Below are 21,237 nucleotides of genomic sequence, written 5' to 3' on the forward strand. Positions count from 1 at the left end.
GAGCAGCATCTATAAATTATAGAGCAGCAACTAAAGTGTTGAATCACTACGGAATATTTGAAATCCATTTCCAACGGTCTTCTCACATGATCGCTGTCCTACAAGTTGTTCCAAGTCATCATCTGAAATAGTAGTACATTTTCCGAGTTCTCTATCAGCTGGTTGAGCTGAGAGAATCTCTTCAAGATGTTTTACGGTTTTAGAGCCATCGAGGTTTTGTCTCCTGAGCCAACTAGATGGATCATTTTCACCACTCCAACTGCTAAGCTCCTCTAAAAGATTTAAATCTCGAAATTTACCGCTTGCAACAACCAACTTTTCAAGTTTGCGTTTATTATTGGCCTTGAGCAATAGAATTTCTTCAATGGTTCCGGCAGAAACAAGACGATACACATGTACTTCTCTCGTCTGACCAATTCTGTGACAGCGATCCATGGCTTGCAAGTCAACTTGTGGATTAAAATCTGAGTCGTAGAAAATAACAGTGTCTGCAGCTACCAAGTTGATACCGAGACCACCAGCACGGGTACTTAACAGAAAGATGAAAATATCTGAGTCAGAACTGTTGAAGGATCTTATCATATCTTGACGATCTTCAAAAGATGTTGAACCATCTATTCTACAATAAACATAACCTCGAAGACATAAATAGTCCTCTAAGATATCCAACATACGAGTCATCTGTGAATACAACAAAATTTGGTGCCCATATTTTTTGAGTTTTGGCAACAACCTGTCCAGAAGCTGCAGTTTGCCAACACAAGTCACCAGATCTTCTGTGGTTTTCCAAAATTTACCCTTCTCCTAAAACTCCGACAATCAAGGTTGTGCCAATATGTAGTCTTCAACTTACATCAAAATTTTCATCAGGCTCTTCAAAAAGATACGGATGATTACAGCATTTACGAAGCTGCATCAAGACATTTTGGAGCCCCTGTAATCGTTTCTGGAAAGAATTCGCGGATGACTTGAGAGTGTTAAAAAGTTGCCCATTGCAGATAGCCTGATAAAGTTGATTTTGACGTTCACTTAGAAAAGTATAAAGATAAATCTCAGTTTTCTTTGGAAGTTCAATACTGACATCGGTCTTCATTCTTCTTAAAATAAAAGGGCGAAGAATCCGATGAAGTTTTGAGACAATTGCATCTCTATATTCTAGCTCTAACGCTCCCTTTTCCAAGTCATCTCCAAAATCGAACCAGGATTTGAAAGAATCAAGATTGTCAAACACTTCTGGAAGCAAAAAGTTCAACAAAGACCATAGCTCAGAAAGATCATTTTGTAACGGTGTACCGGTTATAAGAAGCCTATTGGAAGAAAAGTAAGATTTCAGCTCTCGAAGCAACTGACAATTCATATTCTTTATGCGATGTCCTTCATCAACTATTAAATACTTCCACTGCAACTTTGAAAGGTATTTTTTGTCTCGCATGATCATTTCGTAGGACGTTATGATAACTGGCACATAAAAGTTGCTATTTCTTGTTAGCAAACTCTTAGAATACGTTCACCTCATGTAAAATAGAAGCATAGTACTAACCTAGAAGGAAAATACTTCTTTCTAAGAGCCGTCCTTTCTTCTTTCGATCCGTGGTACAGTAAAGTCCCGACGGTAGGGCAAAAACGAGAAAACTCTTCCTGCCAGTTGTTCAAAACAGAAAGAGGCCCAACTATAAGAAAAGGTCCATGAACTCCCATTTGTTTCAAGTGGCAGAGAAAAGCGATAGCTTGCACAGTCTTTCCTAAACCCATTTCGTCAGCCAAGATACCGTTGAGACCGTTTTCATAAAGAGAAATGATCCACTCAACCCCAGCCAGCTGATAGTCTCTTAATATGCCACCTGTTACAAGAGCAGGCTGCTTTGTTTGTGGGTTTAGTACTTCAACTCGATTAACCTCTTTACCAGCCAGTTCTGCCTCTCGAACTATCGATCGCAGTTTTTTTACACCATCCACTTTATCACTTGATTTTTGTTTTCTTTTTCCATTTTGTTGATACTTATCTTTGGAACTTTCTTCTCCTGTTTCCTGATCCGGTACGTTATGTACAGACGTTTCGTCCAGGACTCCTTGCTTCAACCGTTCGCTGACAAACTTGGTGTATACAAAAGTCCTATCTAAAAGAGCTTCCAAGTCTTTGTATTTATTTCCACTCCACTCAAATGTTTGCGACTCTTCAGTTGTGAGGTTTTCTTCTGATATCTTGTCACTTGGCATTCTACCGACAAAGCCTACACACACAATCAATTTTCAAAATGGCGCCAATTCCCATTACAAAGAAAGGATCAGAAAAAAAAATGCTCATTCATTCCCATTGGGAGAAAGAAATCAATTGAAGGGGGCGTCGACGGTTAACAGAGATATCATCGAGAGTAACTATGGTGGCAAAGACAAAGAATATGGTTCAAGTATTTGGAAGAAAGGTATGCCTTTATTTAGTTTATTTCAAGCAAACTAATAACAACACGGAAAGAAAACTGCTGTTGCAGTAGCGACGGTTACTGGTTCAGGGAAAGGTCTTATCCGTGTTAACGGTGTCCCCTTGGAGTTGGTGGAGCCAGAAACTCTCCGCATCAAAGTGTTCGAACCGATTCTTATTCTGGGCCAAGATAAGTTTGCTGATCTAGATATTCGTTTGAAAGTCAAGGGCGGTGGTCGTACCAGTCAAATCTATGCCATCCGCCAAGCTATTGCGAAGGGAATAGTTGCGTATTATCAGAAATGTGAGTTTTGAATGACACGTCTTTGCGTTACTCACTCTCTACATTGTTTAGTTGTAGATGAAGCGTTGAAGAGGGAATTAAAAGATACTTTGATCTCATATGATAGAACCTTGCTAGTAGCTGATCCGAGAAGATGTGAACCGAAGAAGTTTGGAGGACGAGGAGCAAGGGCTCGTTTTCAAAAGTCCTATCGTTAATAATAGGAAAAGTTGCGATTGCCTTGGCATATTTTCTTTGCTGCAATGGTATGCGAATAGTTCAACGAGTGAAGTTTCATATAAAGATTGGCCCCTACTTTTGTTCCCCATTCCAAGATCCGTAGTCCTCTCTTGTTCAGCTATACAAGTAGAGAGAAAGAGAATACGACATCATTTCATTTCACATAATAACGTGTAAATGGCAATAATGTAGGCCGAAGTTGGTATGCTTTGTGAATGTACACAAGCAACGATAAGAGATTGCCACTATAGTATTTCTATTTCATGATTTGTAAAAGGGTGTTTCTCTAAAAGGTTGAGAAACCAACTTGCTTGTCACAACATATTGCTTATGTTCTACTCTATCATAGAAAATATATCGTGTGAATATATATCTCAATCGATATCTTTCGTTTCTAATTATTTCATCAGAACTATATTCGTGTTACGAATCCATTCTTAAAAACTTACCAAACCCACATTTCTCCACAACTTTCAATTCAGACTTGCGACGACATTTTGGAACCTTGAGCAAATCAACAATCTTACCATCATTTTCATCACCAAAAGCAGGTGGTACTAGGAAGGGATGTGCTTCAGTCGATAATATGAAACGACCGCTATATATCCAATGGTCAGGAGTTACCGAAAACAAAAGATATTTGCAGGTTTCACTTAAAAAGAAGGATTCCATTATATCATCTCGATCATGTTTGTTCACATCTCTTATAGATGAATAACCACAAGGTGTTCTGGTGAGGTTCTAATGTTGCATATGAATAACTTGTGAACACTCGTTGATTGTTCCAATACAAACCTCTAATGACCAAATAGCATTTCTGGTAATGGATAACAATGAAGGGTCACCTGTAGCCCAAAACAAATAAAAGTTGCTTTCAAAAAGCTCCGGTCGTAGAGGATATCCATTGGAGCCTTTGACAGGAGTTCGTTTCTTAATACTGAAAGCTTCAGGAAGCATTCCAAATTTTGAAAAAATAGAACAGAAAGCTCTATGGGATCTCGAAGCAGTTTGAATATTTCCACAAAGTACTTCTAAGGAAGGGAAAAACGCACTCAGAGAACTTTGAACTGAAGAAACTACGGTTCCTTTCTCAATGTCACAATCAAAATACCAAGGTTCCTACCATTACTTGGTCATTCAATGAAGAATGTAGAATATACAAACTCACATTCCAAAGATAATTCCGTATACTCTCATGACAACTTTGAAACATTTTGAGCAATTCATAGTCCCCAAATAAAGCAAATCCCTTTGTCCATTGAAAACATGTTTAGATATCTTCATATCACAACAGTACCTTTAATAAATACTCAAAAAAAGAATCAGCATCTCCTCCAATTCCAGTCACATTATATAACCACTTTCCATTGAGAATATGGATATGCTTTCCTAACAAGCCTCGTGATGAAGCATGTGCAAATAAACTAAAAATAGGTTATCTAAAGAATATGCATACAAAACGAGCTTTATAATTACCTCTTCATTGCTCTATACGCAACATGATAATACCTTTTAATGGATTTCAGACAATATCACTATAGCTACCCACTCAACTCACTTTGGGTCTCCAGTTAGCCTAGAAAGTGTCCCAAACTCCAATAACAAAGTTCCTGCTCCTGCAGTACAAGCAATCAGACTTTCACTAGTACTAACACCATTGATGAGGTGAATACTTCCGAATGGAATCCCTATGAATATCAAAAAAAGTATAACCAAAATAAACAAAACGAAATACCCGTAGGAGTTTCAAATGCAGGAAGAAATCGGTCTGCCAATTTTCTTGCAATCTTCAACAGACTGCCACTATACGATTGTATAAAAACAATGCCAATCATAATAATGTATCTTGAAATACCTATACTCTGGGAAAAAGTCTTGTGCAAGTCCCACAACATCGGAAGCCTCCGTCAACAGTACATGAGAAGATAGTAAGCCCCCAATCACACGAATGGTAGTTTCAAATATGTTGACTGTTCGATTTATGTCTACATTGAATAGAGACTCTAGTTCTAGAGTATATTGCTTAAATAACGAATATTCTTCAAATATCTGAAGAGTAGTAAATATGTCTACTCATTCACAGTTTCAAATATCTCTTACCAATAAAGTATCCAAGTTATCTACTAGAGTTACTAATAGACCTCCCATAGAGTCAGTTCCATTACAAGACAAAGGCATCAAGTTATCGCGAGGATAAGCAGCTTTTATATAAGAATCAAAACCAAACCGAAACATTTCTTTCACAAGATTCCTAAAGCCGATTGGTTTATCCACTTCCCCTTTTAAACTACCAACCTTAGAGCAACTCTTTCATTTTCTGCCATATCACAATTCTGCACAAACTTGGCACTATAACCTGAAGTAACCAAGCAGATCATAGTTGCCAAAAGAAACAACCCAAAACGCAAGTTCATGTTACGACTCTTCAATCGCTTTGATTTTTCATTCTTCAATGAGAGACAATAGACAATCGTTGGTTTTTATTTTTGCTTCAAGTTGTGGATATTTGTGGAAACAACGTCTTGTTTTTAAACTTGGATCGATTGATATCTCTTTATTCAAGTATTTCACCCTTCGCAGAATAATATATTCAAGTAGATTCTTTGGCGATTCTGTCCATCCACGAAAGTTCGCGTTGGCATATCATCCAAGTCCTTTTACTTTGATATCTTCAAAGACCATAAGAGAGCGACAAATCGTGATTGCGGCTTTTGCGGTATGTCGTCCTGCTTTCAAGGCCATCATACCCAAGTTTTGCCGTTTATGGTACGAAAAAACTGGAGAAATTGTTCGAATAGCAGAATCATATGGAGGCTCTGGTGCACAATCGAGAGCAGTTATTGATGGTCTTCCCGCGCATGTAGTCATGTTAGCTTTAGGTGCTGATATGGATCGAATTGGAGAAGCAGGGTATTTGGATAAAGATTGGCCACTTCGTTATCCAAACCATTCTATTGTTGCTCAGTCAGTAACTGTTATAGTGGTTCGCGAAGGGAATCCTAAAGGAATTAGAGGATTTGATGACCTTATTAGAAGTGACTTGGAAGTAGTATTAACCAATCCCAAATCTGCTGGAGTTGCTAGATGGAACTTTCTCTCTCTTTGGGGTCACAAAGTATTTCGTGGTTCTAATGAAACTGAGGCCAAAACCTATGTTGAACAAGTATTTTACAATGCTCCATTTTGGTGCAAAGATGGAAGAGATTCTAGTGCAATGTTCTTTCTACAACGACAAGGAGACGCTTTAATAACATATGAAAATGAAGGTATATTGGCTTCCATGTTTGGAGAATCTGCGCCGTATATTGTTCCTGATATGAATTGTTTGATTGAGAATCCTATTGCAGTAGTTGCCAGAAATGCCGATTCGGATGGTGTCCGAGATATTAGTGATGCTTTTGTTTCTTATTGTTTTGAAGAAGAAGCACAATGGGAGTTTGTGGGTGTTGGATTTAGACCTGTTCATTCAAATGTAAAGAGTCAAGTCAATCATGTCTTTCCTCGTTGTAAGAAATTGTTTAGAGTTGATGAATTGGGTGGTTGGACTAGAGTGACTAGAAAGTTCTTTGCAGTAGGCGCAATGTTTGATGAAATAGAAGAAAAAATAGCAAGAAAAAGAAAAAGTCAGGCTTCACAGAATAACAAGTGATAAGTACTTTACAGTTTCTGCCTCAACAGTTGGAGTAAAATAACTTTCAAATAGTTTTCTGTTCAAAACCAAGTCCTTCGCTGTTCTCGACGATTAAGTTCCGATGCTGCTTCCATGAATGCTTTTGCTTGGTTTTGCATTTCTTCTGCATTTTTGCCAAGTTGTCCAAGTTTTTCTCCTCTTCTTGCCAATCGGTTCCTAGCTTCTTCAACAGCACTTCTTATTTCTGACTGACTACGGTGAGAACCTTTCTGATATCTGTTTTTTATCTCTGAATCATTCCACAATTCTTCATCAGAATCTGTACTGCCATGTTTGGAATCATATAAAGAAGAATTCGCATTATCTGAATTCTTTGAAACTACGGATTGTATCCATTTATGTACACCTGTTTCAGCTTTTTTCAAAATAGAATTGCTTTCATTTCGAGAGATGGAATCAGTATCAACTCGTCTATCCAAACCACTACTACTCTTTCCTGGCAATTCTGGTTCTATTGATTTTGTATTTACACAATAAGGACTGCAACTTGAATTGGTTGCTGACTCTTGTCTTTCTTCCATATCCTCCTCTTCATCCATTTCAAGCTGTAACAATTCTTCTGCAATGCGTTCAAGTTCCACTACAATTCTATTCAATATGATGTCACAAATACTCAAAATATGAGACATACGTTCCAAACTCTTTCGTTTCATAAGGTCACTGTCGCTAGGATTCTCCAGTTGATCGATTTGTTCAATTTCTTTGGATATTTCAATACTTTTTGCTCTCAAACTCTGCAGCTTCGTATCAGTCAATGGAGTTACAAAACTACTTTCTGTTTTACAAGGCAATTCTGTAAAACTCGATTTCGAACTTGCTTTTAAACTACTATCTACAGAATGTGTTGTTTCCAAAGAAGAGCGCGCAGATACTTCCTACAATATCTATCAGTCTCAATCTCAATCTATAGTCTTGACCTACTTTGGGTTCCGTTTCGCCTTCCTCGAAGACTCTCTTGGTTTCCTCCCCATCTACTGGAGTCAAATACTTTCAAAAAAAAACTTCAAGTATTTACCTTTGTCATCTTGTATCATCATTTCTGTAATGGCACGCATACTTTCTACAACAAGTTATGAGAATGGCCATAAAGAAGACTATTCCAACTAACCGGTAAGTTCTTCCTTGCGTCGACACAGTTTTTCATTTTTTGGTTTCTTTCTCAGCTGCTTTATTACTTTCAACAGTTCATCTTTCAACTCAAGGAACCTTTTTTCAAGTTCTTCTTGAACTTGGTTGTTACAACTTGAGTCACTATCTTCCTCCGTCATCCGTCAAAAAGAAATCAATCCGCAATCATTTGTCAAGGTTGCTTTATCACAATATGACAAGTATCTATTATAGTTTTCACTCGAATCACAAAGAATACCATTTTTGGATATCAAGTAAATATATACAAAGTGGAATAGACTAGGTACATCCCATTCTCTGTGAAAACAAAACCCATTACCAACAATAGGTCATCTTAGGAATCAAAACTATTCTCTTATTCGAAAAAGAGTCATCAATCTCTTTCTATCTCCAAGTTTGTATATGCCAAGATCATCTTTCAAATTCTTTTCTGTGAGCTGTGACAAGACTCTTCCATCAATTCGATGCTCTTGGAATTTTGTGATATATTCTTCCAAATCAGCAGAGACTAACTCATCCAAAATATCTTCCATTGTCCACAATTTCAGTTCTGCAGGTTTGGTTTTCTGTCTAAGACGATTGTCGAAGAGTTCAAGTTCATCTTGTGTTCTCCGATGTAAAGTCTCAAACCATTCATCTCTGTTTTCAATATTTGTGTCTCTTACCATGTTTCCTTTGGGAATAGAAACTCGGTTTTGGTTTTGATTTCTCTTCGAACTTTGTAATAACACTGCGAAAGAGAATAGAACAATGAGTGGAAGCAGAAAAGAAAGAGAGGTCAAAGAAACAAAGGTTAAAGCAGTAATACTGAACAAGATGAAATAGCTTCCCATAAAAAGACCTAGACCAATAAAAATAGGAATGAATATCATTTTCACTGTCGCCACTGGCCATATAAGAAGAAAGGGAAGTGCATGAAGAGTGAAAGGCAACGCACAGAAAGTAACAAATATAAAAGCAGTAATCAGCACATACTTTAGAAGACTTGTTGCTGGTCGCTCTGGATTCCATAAAAGGTGTTTGTTGTTACTATTTTCTGAGTCCGATTCCAAAAACTTTGCTATGGAACGAGGAGACTTATGACGTGGGTGGGAGTTATTTGTGCTAGAACGTATAGACAAGGAGGGTGTCCTCCAACCCCATTCCAGTAAGCCATGATTGGTTCTCCTCCATAAATATCTTTTCATAAAAACTCTTCCTGTACTTAACAAATAAGAAGCTGCAAAACACAAACAACCATCATCATTGGGTTTCATGGGTTGTCCTTTGATCATCCTACAAAAATGACATTTTCTTGAAATAATATTAGATTGTGACAAAATGTTGCATCGACAACTTTGAAGACTTCATCATTTCAATAATATCTTGAACAAATATTCCTTTCATATTGTGATGGAATATACAAAGTAGCTACCCTTTCATATGAAAGAGGAAAAACAAAAACATCTCTTTCTTCTTTTATCTTTGTGCTTCTCATAAACCATACTTCTACTCTTGTATATATATTTGTCATATGTTTGTATCGATCCTAAAGAAATATATCATCTCCTTGTTCATTTATGGTAAGAAAATTCTAAGACGGGAAATGGATTTGTCTGCACCAGTATGGCAACTGCAAGCAGAATTACTCAACTATCAAAAGCAACTAAAGGAAATAGAAACAAAGTTGAGAGAACCCAACGCGGACCAAAATGAACTTCAAGGCATAGCAGCAGATATCAGAGACATTATAGCCGCATACAAAGAGATGTTGCTGTCCAAAGGTATTCAAATAGGTGAGAGTGCTTTTGGTTACTCCTGTTCATTCTTTTACTCTACTTTGATACAGAAAATATAAACAGCACTTTGTTGCAAAACAATTCCTATCCAAAAAAGGAACAAAGGCATTCTGGAGCTAACAACGGACCAACTGTGAAACCTGTAACGAAGAAACCTAAAAAGTCAAAGGGGCGCAAGGAAGAGGCTTTAAAAGAAAGAGTTCAGTCTTGGCAACAGTTTCATTCCAAATACGGTGCAAGGAGAAAGAGCATTTTTCAATCACCTGAAGAAGGTTCGCGTACTAGAGTCGGCTTCCAGGGGTAAGTCGTTTTCTCAGTTACGTACGATGAAACTGTGTTGAGTCAATATCAGGTCGCCAGGAACACTTACTGCGATTCCTGAACGTAAGAAACATGAATTTGTGAATATTACAGAAGATAGTTGATATTGAAAACGGGATATTTCAGTTTCTTGTACCTTGAAAGAGTTTGGAACATCGAGTAACCTTGTTGCAACCCAAAAAAGTGTGTGTCACAAGTTTTGGTAAGTCAATAAACACGTCGTTATCAATAAGTTCGAAAGATTTTATGCACTGAAGAAAACAAATAGCTTTTTCTCTCAAAAGTGGCTCAAGTTATAGTCGAATATTACTTTCGTGGTGTTGACTAAAGTTGACTTTATATATAACTTAGGTTTCATTTTCTTCATTGTCCTCTTCCACCTCGTCTTCCGAAGAGTCATCCGACGCATTATCCACCGATATATTTGGCAAAAAATCGAAAGAATAACTAAGTACCCCTCGATCAACTAGGGAAGAAAAAGTCTTTGAATGTTGTAACATGGCAATAGATGAGGTAGATCTCTTAAGAAAGGATTCATTTTCCTTTGCAGTTTGCCCCTCATTTGTGTCATAACTGGTACTTTGTTCTTGATGAAGAGGAATGGATACTTCTGACTTGTACATTGGCTGAGTGGATTCAGACGAAAGAACTTGCTCATCTTTTGTAACGTTATTCATTCCAACCTTCGACGAAAAACCCAACACTTACCGGAATGAAAGCTGGAAGAGACCATATGATGTTCAATTACTTCAAGCATATGAAAAACAATAAACGCAATGCAGCACATAACAAAGGCAACTGAAAAGGAGAGGTCATATGAACCAGTCCATTCACGTAGACTTCCAGTCATTAATGCTCCTGTTGCATTTCCTAATAAGCCAAAGCCTATAGTACGGTCATTCAACAGTTACTCGGCCATCTTTCATGGAGCTTACCAAATAAAGAAGATTGTACCACACCAATACGCGAAAGAGGAAAAACATTTGGAACAATAGAGTACAAACAATTAAAAGTCGACCCATATCCCGCTCCAAAAGCTATGGCAAAGAGAAAAAATTGAAAACTGGAAGTTCCCAATGACGGCAGACGAGTATACTGACTTGCATTGGTTCCAGGAAGAAATAAAATAATAATTCCGGCAGCAGCTGAAGCTGAAGAAAAGGCAGCAAGTCTGTATCGATCATGTGTATCTCCTAAATGACCTCCGACAAGTTTCGCAGCAAAAGCAGCACAATTAATGAGAGACAAAATCAAAGATGCATGACCTAATGAGAAATCCGCATCCACAGTTAAAAAGAATAGAATATTCTCATTAAAACAACCGTATGCATATTGCACACAAATATAACAAATCATGAGTGAAAAATAAATAGGTGAGAATATCGAACCCGTATTCGTCAGACCTGACAACTTTCTGTTGTCCATTCGACTAGGTCTTCTACTGAGAGATCTTCTCGAAACATTTCTCAAGTTTGGAGAACTCCTACCCGAAAAAGATAGTTTTCCTCTATCTTGTAAGCTTCTTCGTGAAAATCTAGGAGAGTACGAAATGGAACTCGGACTCCTCGGAAAGGACTCAGAATCTTTCAGTCCTTTAGCAGCTGCAGGAAATCTTCTCCAAATGTAGAAAGCTATAGGAACGGAAATAGTTCCTAAAATCAAAGAAAGCAGTTTCCAGATGAGTCTCCACCCTTTGCGGACTGCTAAAGGACCAAGCGTAAAAGGAATCACAGTTCCTGCTAAACTGAAGCCTGACAATACTAAACCCAAAGCTAGTCCTAAATTTTCTTTAAACAGCTCAGAAAGTAGAAGAGAATAAACAGGCACTCCAGTAACCGAAGCAAAAGCAGCCAAACATATATGAAATAAACAGAGTACAGTAAAGCTTCGAACCAAAATGGAATACAAAAATGAAACTATACTCAAACCGATGAAGCCTACTATAAGGAAGACACAAGGACCAACTGAGTCTAAAATCACACCTTCTGGTACGAGAAACAACACGTAGGCAATCTTTCCAATCGCTATAGGTAAAGGGGCAAGAGCCAAAGAAGCTTTCAATTCTTTCACAACTAAAGGCAGCAATACTGCAGGTGCTATGAAAAAACACGATACTTGCAAAAAATTTAATACAGCCGCACCGAAAGCTATGGTCCAACATTCTCTCGGTTCCATCGTACCTGCCAACATTCCCTTCAACAGATAATCTTTGTAAGAGATCGAATCAATAACTCATCGCCACTTTAAACTGGCAAAAGTCGAACATACAAGTGTGATATCATTTACATGGTAATGGACAGTATCTGTCCTGTGCTTTTGCTTCTAGACTCTCTAACTCTCACAAGCTGTCTAGAAAAATTCTTGCTGGTAATCTTCGAAAAATATTTGGGTTGTCTTTTAGTCCAACTGCACCAAATAACCTTAACTTGGCCCAAAACTTGTCTACAAACAGCAATTGGTGATATATGGCAAGAAACGCTTAAAATATCTTCACCGAAATAGTGGTGAAAAGCAGTTGCTGAAAGTAACCCAAAAAAATAAATAATGAAAAGAGTCCCAATCCAGCCAAACCATGGCATTAGTCTTACGGAAGGCACAGTCTTTTCTAACTGCTGTAGACGTTGTTGAAGTATTTCAGACTCTTGTCTAGCAACAACTGCCAATCTTTTCGCGTCTGACAAACTTGCAGCATATTCTGCAAGATGAAGCTCGACATATTGGCTTACGAGAGTCTGGTTCAGTTCTAACTGTCTCAACATTCTAGTCAACTGACGAAATATACTTTCTTCAACTGCCTCAGAAAATGCACTTATATTTTGAAAACTGTCATTTTGTTCCATTTGGAAATTTTCAGATATCCCAGTAAAACCTGCAAAGCGTGATCTTGTAAAAGCTTCAGAAGAAGATTCATTGCATGATTTGTTGTTGTCGTCGTCGATGCAAGTATAGTTTGACTCAAGTGAAACTCCTGGAATATTTGGAGACCCCAATAAAGTTGAGTTTACTGAACAGTTTCGACCATCCATTCCACATTTATTGGAAACAGAAGCTATCTTCTTCAAAGATGCTCCTGCTATGACTTCTGCAGCAACGTGTCGATCCCTATTTGACTGTTCCAAGGCTTCCTTCCAATCATCTACCAATCGCTTCCCAAAAACTCTGACAAGAGAAATAGTGCAGAAAAATTCTCTCCCTTGAACACCAACAAAGAGGACTTTCAAGTATCGAATAAAGGCATCACCTCGAATTTCAAAATATTGAATATCCCTAGTCTCATTAAATGCTGCAACTTGTAGTAAAATCCACTTATCCGTTGGAAATCTTTGCGAACCAAGTAGCACCAAATTCTTAGGAAAAGATGAGAAATATTCAAAATTGGCAACCTCCACTCGTTTCAAAAGAATTTCTTCTGAAAGTTCTATAACGACCCATCTATTGTGTTTGCATGGACTCAGCATGTACTTGTCTTTGTCTTCATGTAAAACATTCTTGGCTCCAGTAGAACCTTTGTTGGCAGCAAGTATCCTTGCTCCAGCATCGACGGATGCAAAGTTGAAACCATCTTGTGATACAGTTTCACTTACTTCGTTACGTAATTTTCGTGAGAAAGCTGCGCCAATTTTGTTCACAAATTGCAAACATTTGGCAAACAACTTGTACACAGACCATTCGTTATCTAAAACTTTATCACATTTCCAAGCTTCTGAATGATTAGCATTCACAGCACTGGATTCAATCAGGTGACTAGAAACTCCTTGATGTTTTAAAGTGGCACAAGCAACATCTCCGGCATCAGATTCCACAGGAAAGTAAGTGTTAACACTATCTCCAAAATTCTCAACAGAACTACTGCTCTGACGTTCTTCTCTTGGAGGGTTGCAAACTAAATGTTCAAGAACCGATTTTGTTTCTTGTAAAGTTTCAAAACGATGCAAGTTTTTCTCCACTGGCACAAAACTGTCAACCTCTGGTGTCGGCTCTATTTGTTCCACCTTCTGCTCACTACTGTTGTCTTCCTTCTTTCTTTCTCTTTCGATATCAAAATACACTTTATCTCTCCATTTTTCAAGAGACACGTAGTGCTCCTCATTTCCTTCCCTTTCTTCCTCGTCAGAACTGACAAAGGTATTATTTTCTACAAGAGAAGATTCCTCAGGCACCACCCTTATTCAAAATACGTCAGATAGAACATGAATATCGTGATAATCTTACCATTGTTTCGTATTCTCTAAAGTCGAGACGGGTTCCGTCTGCTCCAGTCCACAAGGTTTCGGGATGAAGGAGGAACTATGAGCGCCAAGTGTAGGGAAAGGTAGAACAGAAGAATAACTAGTGTAACAACATGAAGTGGATTCACAGGTATCGAGGCTCACTGCCACTGAACAATGTATTTCAAAAGTCTCAATACAAACAACGATAGCAAGGCAAACAATAGCCGACAGACACTTCATTTAAAAACCCAAAACAGCTTTGCCTTTTAGATTGGCGTGGGTTGATGGAACAAAAGCGAGTATTGCACTATTTGGCTCGTATAGGCGATAAAGTCAAACATAAAGGAGATCTTGAGTCACAGGTTTCCAAAGCTTCAGAAACTTTACGTCCCAAATTTTCTGGCGATTTCAGTAAGTTGCTATCTTTAGTTGTAGTGCCAACTTAAGAGAGGCATTATATAGAGGAAATAGCAGATGCTCTGGTAGAGTGTGCAATATTCTTGCCACAAAAGTCAGTTGCCTATGCAGTTCTTGGTGGAGTTCTTGCGGCATCCGGTAGTGAAGAGTGTTACTCGTTCGTGCAGTATCTGGCGGAGAGTATTCGCGACAGATTAGAAAGAGATCTTCACAGTTGCTCATTTCGAAGTTGTCGCGCCGTTTTTCGTTTTTGTGCGAATTTAACGCAAGCAGCAGTTTTTAGTCCCAAAAGCTTCCTTCGCTGGTTGGAAATTGTTATAGATGAAGCTCTGAAATCCCCTGACTCTTCTCTTGGAGGCAATCCTCAAGCTAGGAGGGAATGGCTCTTCTGTTTATGTACTACTACTTTACCTTGGTGTGGAAATATTCTTCGTGAGCGCTGTGCTATGGAATTAAAGTCTCTATTGGATAAGATTTTTTTATTTGGTCAAAAGGCAACCGATGTGTCTGATGAAGGAGAAGGAGGAACATTATCCTTTGAAGATTTGTTAGTTCCGATGGAGCAAAATTGGTTACTGGGAAAGATACACAAGTTGAGAAAAGTGATGCAACGCGCAGAAGCTGAAGAATGGCCTCGAAAATACGTCCATTGGCTGTATGATGCCTTTGACACAACTCTCGCGAGAGGTTTAGAAACAAGTCTTCCTTCGCTTTCGATTCCTTTGCATAGCAAAAATCATGTTTATCCATTTCCGGAATATGAATTATTAGTAGGAATGGATTCACAAACTGACATTTCCCATCACGCTCATGATACGAATTCTGATAACACGATGCAGTATTCTCCTACTGATAATGATGCTGATATTTTGAGAGATTTTTATGCATCAGAATTAGTGAGTGATACTATTGATAGTTTGAAGGATAATCATTCCTTGGCAGCAGCTGTTCTCCTTTCCTTTTCTTTTTCGGAAGTAGAACCATTTGTTGACGAAATGCAAACACACTTGCATATTATTCGCGCAATACTATCCAAAATGGTTCATTTGCCGACAACTGACGAGTCGATTCTTTACTATCATGTTCTTCTCATAGACTTGTGTTATATGGAGGGCTCGCAAGCTCCACTGAAACTTTTGATGGCCGTAGAAGAAATTTTTGACATGGCAGATAAATATGATGCAGAAGTATTCGACAGATTAACTGATTGGTTTGCCCGTCATTTAAGTAACTTTGGATATAAGTGGAATTGGGACGATTGGGTTTTCGTTACCGACAAGGAAACATACGATACCGAGAAACAATTGTATCAGTTAGTATTCTGCAAGGACGTATTGTATAAATGTCTTCGACTTTCCTATTTCGAACACATTAGCAGCGCCATTCCTGCTTCTTTGCGTGAACTTCTGATAGAACCAGGCAAAGCAATATTGAATGAAACAGAAGAAGAAACAGCAGTAGCAAAGGAACTCGCAAAACATATGATTGGTAAGGAGCGCAAGAACGCCTCTGAAATCGAGGAATTCCTTTCTCTTCGTTTTCCGTTTGAATCTTCGTTGTCCTCCGCATTTTGTACTCTCTGTCGTGCTTTGCTTATAGCTGGATCAAAGACTTTTAGTCACTTCGATGTAGTGACGGAACGGTATCTTGGACTCTTGAGAAAATTGTTTGCAATGGATAGAGCGAATATGAAGAGATTAATTATGTCAGAAATGAAAAATTATTGGAATAGTTCACCCCAACATTTGGAATATGTTTTGGAAAAGTTGTGGTTATATCGAATAATAGACTGCTCGACTGTTTTCGATGCTGCGATTCCATACCTGAGTGTGGAAGCTGATAACGAAAAGGTTTTAAGTGAATTGAGTGTAGCATGGAGATGGAAGTTTGTTCGCAAACTATTCGATAGGGTTAAAGAACACGTACAATTGGCAAAGGACGAACTGAGCATGGCTGCACAAGCTGCCAGTCAGGCAACTGAAGGTGAAATAGACGCTGCCAATTTGAGACTAAAGAATGCACAAACTGCTAATGACAATGCTATCAAGGAACAGAAGGAACTTTTCTTGCATGCTTTGCGACGGTCCTATGCTATTATAGAAGCTTTGGAAAAGAACTCGGATAACTCACTGGATGAAACGGAAGGTGTTTCATCATCTCATCGGTTTCGAAATTTGATATCCATTTGTAAATGGAGAGTGCTTGGCTCAATGAAGGAGACTATTCGGAAACACTTGGATTTACTTGAAACCACGTCATGGGAATCTTTAAAGGCTACTCTGAACTTCCAGATGCCGATACAAGTAGTGGATGTAATCTTCCAAGAGTCAAAACAATTACTGAAATATTGTCGCGGAATAACGTACAATTTTGCCTAGTTAATTGATGCAAATTCTGTTCGTTTTGTATTGTATCGTTGGTTCTTAATCTATCACGTATTGGCAATTGCATTGTTTATGAAACATTGATGAAGTATTAGATATTTTTACTTGAGACTATTCACCGATTGTTTTACTGAAGAATAAAAAACGACGAGTTGTGACTTTCTAGAGAACAAGAACGATAGTGTTTACCGTTTTGCTATATTACAGTAACTTTAGCTTATTCCACGTCTTCCATTTCATAGAAGCTACTCTACATATTGAACCATATCTAGAAATGAGTTTTAACTGAAGCGAAGCCACGCTTTGCCAAGTTGTGAAAAACACTTCTGTGTAACTGAGTATCAGGAAAACAACATACTCTTCCTTCTAAGAATAACAAAGTAGTTCACATGTTGTTCTTTATTCTTATACTCGTCATCGTCCCAGAACACTTTCTCTATAACTATTCTTCACGGTATCTCTTCTTCTTTCACCGATAGTGGAGTCAAGAATAAGATAAAACGTCTGGTTTAAATATTGAACCATTTGCAAGTGCTCATAATTTCAATAGAATATATTACAATATTGAATCTGATGTAATATTTCTCTCTCATTAGCCTATTGCGTTTATGTAAACTCTTCAGCCCATTCCAATGGCTTCGAAACCCTCTCGTCCAGTTAAGAATTGAATGCTCCCCTCACGTGGAAACCCAAATTTGGAAATCGATTATGCGGACGTGGTCAAAAATCGTTCCTCTTCGTGACCGCAACTTTTCTGGAAATTTACGCAATTAGTCGATCGAAGGATTTAGTAACTACATTCGATTAATTTGAGCGCAACTTGGCAGTTTTCTTTAGATCATTTGTTGGTGCGCTTTTGATTGGCTTTGTAGACGCTGCAAAGTATTAGTTTTTTCTTAAAAGAAACTACTGTTGTTTTTATGGCAACAGACTACCTGTCTTCAAAACCAGTTACCGGGACTATGGAGACTTCGAACAGGTCAAGCACAGTTGGAGACTTCTCTTATAGGGAGGCACCCCCTCAGTGGCGCCACGATTCTTTCAGTTCTAGAGGCGGTCCTTATTCTTTTGACAGTCACAGCTGGAGTCAGCCAAACGGCTTTCAGTCTTATACAAGGGCAAACAGGGAACCTGCAGCCTATCGAAGTGTCGCCGGAGTTTCTGCTGCCTCAACCCCTAATCCTACTAGTAGTGGCGCTTTGGTGCCGTACACAATGAAAGCAAGCGCAGACTATTATCGTTCAACATCTGGTCCTGTTGTATTTAGCGCCGAGCCTCAGTCGAAAAAGACTGTCGGCAACCAAACCAAGGTAAAAAATTTCTCATGGCACTACTTCGAATTGAATTAAGAGAAGTGTAGAGAGTTACACGTCACGTAAAGGCCGTTTTATCGAGTAATCTGGAAGGTCTAACGCTGAAAGTCACAAAGCCAAAGTATAAGGCGCCTAGAGAAGTTTATGTTGAGCAGATAGTACATTTGCTCACAGGTTTAGGAAGTCCAGGAGCAGACGTAAGGACTTGTAGTGATATTGTGAGGAAATTATGGAACAAATGTCAAATTCAAGATTGGAGAGTTTGTTGCAAAGCTTTATATGTTTTCGAAAGGTATGTAGATCTGCTTGTCTTGATAGACGCAAGGTTGAGATATTACTTGAAGAATTTTTCGAGATTTGAGTTTTGAAGACTCCGTCTCTTTTAAGCGGTTCCTCTTGCAGAGGCAGAGTTATGTTTTACATGCAGGAGAAACCTTTGTAAATTTTGCCACCTTAACAAGGGTATGTAGATTTCCAGTTCAATTTGAAACATGAAGTTCTTAAATGGTAAATAGTTTGATGACAGTAATCCGGCCTCTAGACCAGAGGGGCCTCAAGTTAGTGTTTATATTCGAAGTTATGCCGCGTATCTCAGTTTTAGACTGCACTGCTTTGAGAAGATGCAACAACTGACCGGAAAGAATGATGCAAAGCCTGGAAAGATGATTGACGAGTTTGGTAAGCGTTATTTTGTAGAGACGAAAGAATCTTATTTTAAACGCGATATACAGGATATAGTAGTGAAGCTGGCAAACGTGTTGTTGCGGATCTTCCAAAAAATACAATCTTTGAGACTCTATCACAAATGCAAGAGTTGCTTGATGAGATTCTGTTGAAAGTACGCCTCGAGGATGAGAATAAAGATAGCTGGTTTAGTACTGTGAAAGGCGTTCTTGTAAATGTAGGAAGCGAACAAAAATTTGAAGATTTTTGTACTTACAAATTTACAGGACGTGACTGTGATATCTCTGTATCCTGTTGCTTGTGACCTTCTTGACTTGTTTAAGAGTATACATGAAAATCTAGCTAGTCTTTTAGAAAACTTCTTCGATTTGGACATTCAGAATGCATCTAGAGCTAGAGATATTTATGCTCTGTACACTTTGCAAGTTCCACGTGTCCAAGACTATCTAGAAATAGCAAAGGAACAGTTTCGGTATGTGAACACAATTTGCGATATTTTTTATTTAATTCCTGTCATAGTACTCGCGGAATTCCTCTTTCTAGTGACTTGAAATACCATCCTTTGGATTTGCTGGATGATATGGATGAGTATATCGCAAGGAAAAGTGGTGACAAAGTCAAAGATGTGGAACAACCCGAAGTACAGAGTAAAGTTGAGGTAGAATCTTCTGCAGTGAAAGAAGAGAAGCTGAAGAAGGAGGAACAGCAAGTGGAAAAGGATCTTATATTCGGAGATGATGAAAATAACCTTATTGAGGTTGACACATCTCAGGAACCAAAGGGAAAAACTGTTTATGACTTTTTTGCAGATTTGTCCACACCCAATGACAAAAGATTGTCATCTCCAAATTCTTCGAGTCAAAGTCAGAAGGTTGACTACGTGCAGCTCAGACCGTTGAAGAACTTAAGTGAACAGTATATTCAGCCTAACAAGAACAAACCGTCCAACTCGTCAAACGCTGCTTCATCTAGGCAGTTTAATAACGCCTTGGTCCCTAAAACTAACGTGCAGCACACATCTACAAGCAGCCAACTCTCAGTCTCAAAAGTTTTGCAGGAAAGTTTGGACAAGTCAAAAGCCACAGAGAGAAAAGAAGCTACTGTTGGGAACAAGGAATCAATCACGGAAAATGATATAAACAATAAGAAAAGCGCTAATGGAACAGTTGTCTCCTACAATGCCATATCATTTAATGAAACTCTATCAGAGTTTTTTGATAGAAGAGTTATTGAGTCGAAGAAAATAGAAGTTAAAGTGACAGGTAATGGAACCGCAACGAGTTTTATTGTAATATTTAACGTTTCAAAGATCTTGAAGGAGAGTTGAAAGACTTGAAAAATGAGCAAAGCTATCTGAGAGACCGACTTGACTCTTTAGCGGCGGAATATGAAAGGAAGAGACGTGAAGCCTCACAGTTGAGGGTTCAAGTTGTTTCGGCGCAGAAGAAACTCGAGGAAGACTTGTCAAAGTTGAAACCGTAGGAGATCTTTACTTGTATTTGTTTTTCCCGCTGATTTTGTTGTAGAAATGAATCTTTAGATCCAGGAGAACAATTGAAGATAGATTTTGAAAGAAGAGTCAAAGGCAATCAAAGACTTTCCAACGAATTGGACTTGTTGCATCACGATGTTCATACCTTGTCAGCGAAGACGCCGTTGGATATCAACACAGTTCGTAGGGCTTTGGACAGCATATTAGAGGAGTATTATCGGTTGCCTTCAATGAGAAAAGATGGAGTAGCTTCAGAACCTTTGTCATTTACTCAGAAGATCATGGATTCGCAAACCATGAGTCAGTTGATTGGTTTCTTAGATGAGATATATCGAGCTGTATATTATGCTTTAAAGGTAAGTTTTTCTTCATGTAGAAATTACCTTTTCTGAGCCTGTTGTAGAATGCCTCGGAGAACAATGAGTCAAATACTTTCAATTTTGCAGACGTTCAAGGTATAGCTTTCAATATCTATGAACTGAGGAAAAAATTCACAACCTCATTTGATATTCTTTTATCAAATGTCAAGAGAATAGCTACAGCATTGGAACAACAAGGAGTTGTTTCAAGTGAGACATTTGTAGCCGCTGAAAGCAACTACTATGATGATGATAGCTCTAGCAGCAACTCAGAATCTGATATGAACGGGAAATACCAAGGACCTCGATATCGCAACCCATTTGATGATAATTAAGGTTTCATAATTTTTGATTTGATCTGTGACTGTAGATATTTGTGTCCCTTTTATACACAGAACCTGAATAATCTAGTGTTGTTGTGCTAGTAATCCTGTTGTAAAGATGACAATTTTTGTCATAAGTTAGGAAAGAAGGATGTTATATATAAAAGCAGAGAGGAAGGTTTCTTTGGTTTACT

The 21,237-nt window shown here is 38.3% G+C and overlaps 10 protein-coding genes across 10 annotated transcripts; 5 read left to right on the forward strand and 5 right to left on the reverse strand.

The window, feature by feature from the left end:
• Position 1: 1 nt before the first annotated feature.
• On the reverse strand, positions 2–2,276 carry Gasu_52010 (chromatin remodeling complex / DNA-dep ATPase). The gene is made up of 3 exons (XM_005703683.1): positions 1,541–2,276; positions 854–1,475; positions 2–804 (listed from the first exon to the last, which is right to left on the reverse strand). The coding sequence occupies exons 1-3, from the start codon at positions 2,215–2,217 to the stop codon at positions 31–33; spliced, it is 2,073 nt and encodes a 690-aa protein (XP_005703740.1). The 5' UTR covers positions 2,218–2,276; the 3' UTR covers positions 2–30.
• Positions 2,277–2,286: 10 nt separating this feature from the next.
• Positions 2,287–3,057, forward strand: Gasu_52020 (40S ribosomal protein S16e). The gene is made up of 3 exons (XM_005703684.1): positions 2,287–2,423; positions 2,474–2,723; positions 2,775–3,057. Exons 1-3 carry the CDS (start codon positions 2,379–2,381, stop codon positions 2,918–2,920), a joined length of 441 nt encoding a protein of 146 aa, XP_005703741.1. The 5' UTR covers positions 2,287–2,378; the 3' UTR covers positions 2,921–3,057.
• A 104-nt stretch (positions 3,058–3,161) lies between these two features.
• Gasu_52030 (mannosyl-oligosaccharide alpha-1,2-mannosidase) lies at positions 3,162–5,376 on the reverse strand. The gene is made up of 11 exons (XM_005703685.1): positions 5,238–5,376; positions 5,043–5,193; positions 4,798–4,991; positions 4,678–4,745; positions 4,501–4,630; positions 4,419–4,451; positions 4,240–4,366; positions 4,111–4,191; positions 3,738–4,061; positions 3,392–3,683; positions 3,162–3,336 (listed from the first exon to the last, which is right to left on the reverse strand). The coding sequence occupies exons 1-11, from the start codon at positions 5,354–5,356 to the stop codon at positions 3,317–3,319; spliced, it is 1,539 nt and encodes a 512-aa protein (XP_005703742.1). The 5' UTR covers positions 5,357–5,376; the 3' UTR covers positions 3,162–3,316.
• A 10-nt stretch (positions 5,377–5,386) lies between these two features.
• On the forward strand, positions 5,387–6,617 carry Gasu_52040 (ABC transporter, sulfate transport, substrate-binding protein). The gene has a single exon (XM_005703686.1). The coding sequence runs from the start codon at positions 5,395–5,397 to the stop codon at positions 6,589–6,591; it is 1,197 nt and encodes a 398-aa protein (XP_005703743.1). The 5' UTR covers positions 5,387–5,394; the 3' UTR covers positions 6,592–6,617.
• A 14-nt stretch (positions 6,618–6,631) lies between these two features.
• On the reverse strand, positions 6,632–7,926 carry Gasu_52050 (uncharacterized protein). The gene is made up of 5 exons (XM_005703687.1): positions 7,742–7,926; positions 7,649–7,693; positions 7,555–7,604; positions 7,265–7,508; positions 6,632–7,213 (listed from the first exon to the last, which is right to left on the reverse strand). The coding sequence occupies exons 1-5, from the start codon at positions 7,899–7,901 to the stop codon at positions 6,654–6,656; spliced, it is 1,059 nt and encodes a 352-aa protein (XP_005703744.1). The 5' UTR covers positions 7,902–7,926; the 3' UTR covers positions 6,632–6,653.
• A 2-nt stretch (positions 7,927–7,928) lies between these two features.
• On the reverse strand, positions 7,929–9,056 carry Gasu_52060 (uncharacterized protein). The gene has a single exon (XM_005703688.1). It carries the CDS (start codon positions 9,033–9,035, stop codon positions 8,109–8,111), a length of 927 nt encoding a protein of 308 aa, XP_005703745.1. The 5' UTR covers positions 9,036–9,056; the 3' UTR covers positions 7,929–8,108.
• Positions 9,057–9,266: 210 nt separating this feature from the next.
• On the forward strand, positions 9,267–10,090 carry Gasu_52070 (uncharacterized protein). Its single transcript, XM_005703689.1, has 3 exons — positions 9,267–9,536; positions 9,590–9,839; positions 9,892–10,090. The coding sequence occupies exons 1-3, from the start codon at positions 9,275–9,277 to the stop codon at positions 9,962–9,964; spliced, it is 585 nt and encodes a 194-aa protein (XP_005703746.1). The 5' UTR covers positions 9,267–9,274; the 3' UTR covers positions 9,965–10,090.
• Positions 10,091–10,180: 90 nt separating this feature from the next.
• Positions 10,181–14,326, reverse strand: Gasu_52080 (MFS transporter). The gene is made up of 5 exons (XM_005703690.1): positions 14,073–14,326; positions 12,449–14,024; positions 10,796–12,053; positions 10,569–10,745; positions 10,181–10,518 (listed from the first exon to the last, which is right to left on the reverse strand). Exons 1-5 carry the CDS (start codon positions 14,309–14,311, stop codon positions 10,208–10,210), a joined length of 3,561 nt encoding a protein of 1,186 aa, XP_005703747.1. The 5' UTR covers positions 14,312–14,326; the 3' UTR covers positions 10,181–10,207.
• Positions 14,327–14,336: 10 nt separating this feature from the next.
• Gasu_52090 (nuclear cap-binding protein subunit 1) lies at positions 14,337–17,087 on the forward strand. Its single transcript, XM_005703691.1, has 2 exons — positions 14,337–14,482; positions 14,534–17,087. Exons 1-2 carry the CDS (start codon positions 14,356–14,358, stop codon positions 16,864–16,866), a joined length of 2,460 nt encoding a protein of 819 aa, XP_005703748.1. The 5' UTR covers positions 14,337–14,355; the 3' UTR covers positions 16,867–17,087.
• A 559-nt stretch (positions 17,088–17,646) lies between these two features.
• On the forward strand, positions 17,647–21,237 carry Gasu_52100 (uncharacterized protein). Its single transcript, XM_005703692.1, has 10 exons — positions 17,647–18,182; positions 18,233–18,477; positions 18,530–18,647; positions 18,701–18,863; positions 18,917–19,086; positions 19,136–19,341; positions 19,389–20,131; positions 20,179–20,347; positions 20,396–20,717; positions 20,765–21,237. Exons 1-10 carry the CDS (start codon positions 17,793–17,795, stop codon positions 21,053–21,055), a joined length of 2,817 nt encoding a protein of 938 aa, XP_005703749.1. The 5' UTR covers positions 17,647–17,792; the 3' UTR covers positions 21,056–21,237.

Source organism: Galdieria sulphuraria (genome assembly GCF_000341285.1).
Source record: "Galdieria sulphuraria unplaced genomic scaffold scaf_51, whole genome shotgun sequence".
NCBI lineage: Eukaryota > Rhodophyta > Bangiophyceae > Galdieriales > Galdieriaceae > Galdieria > Galdieria sulphuraria.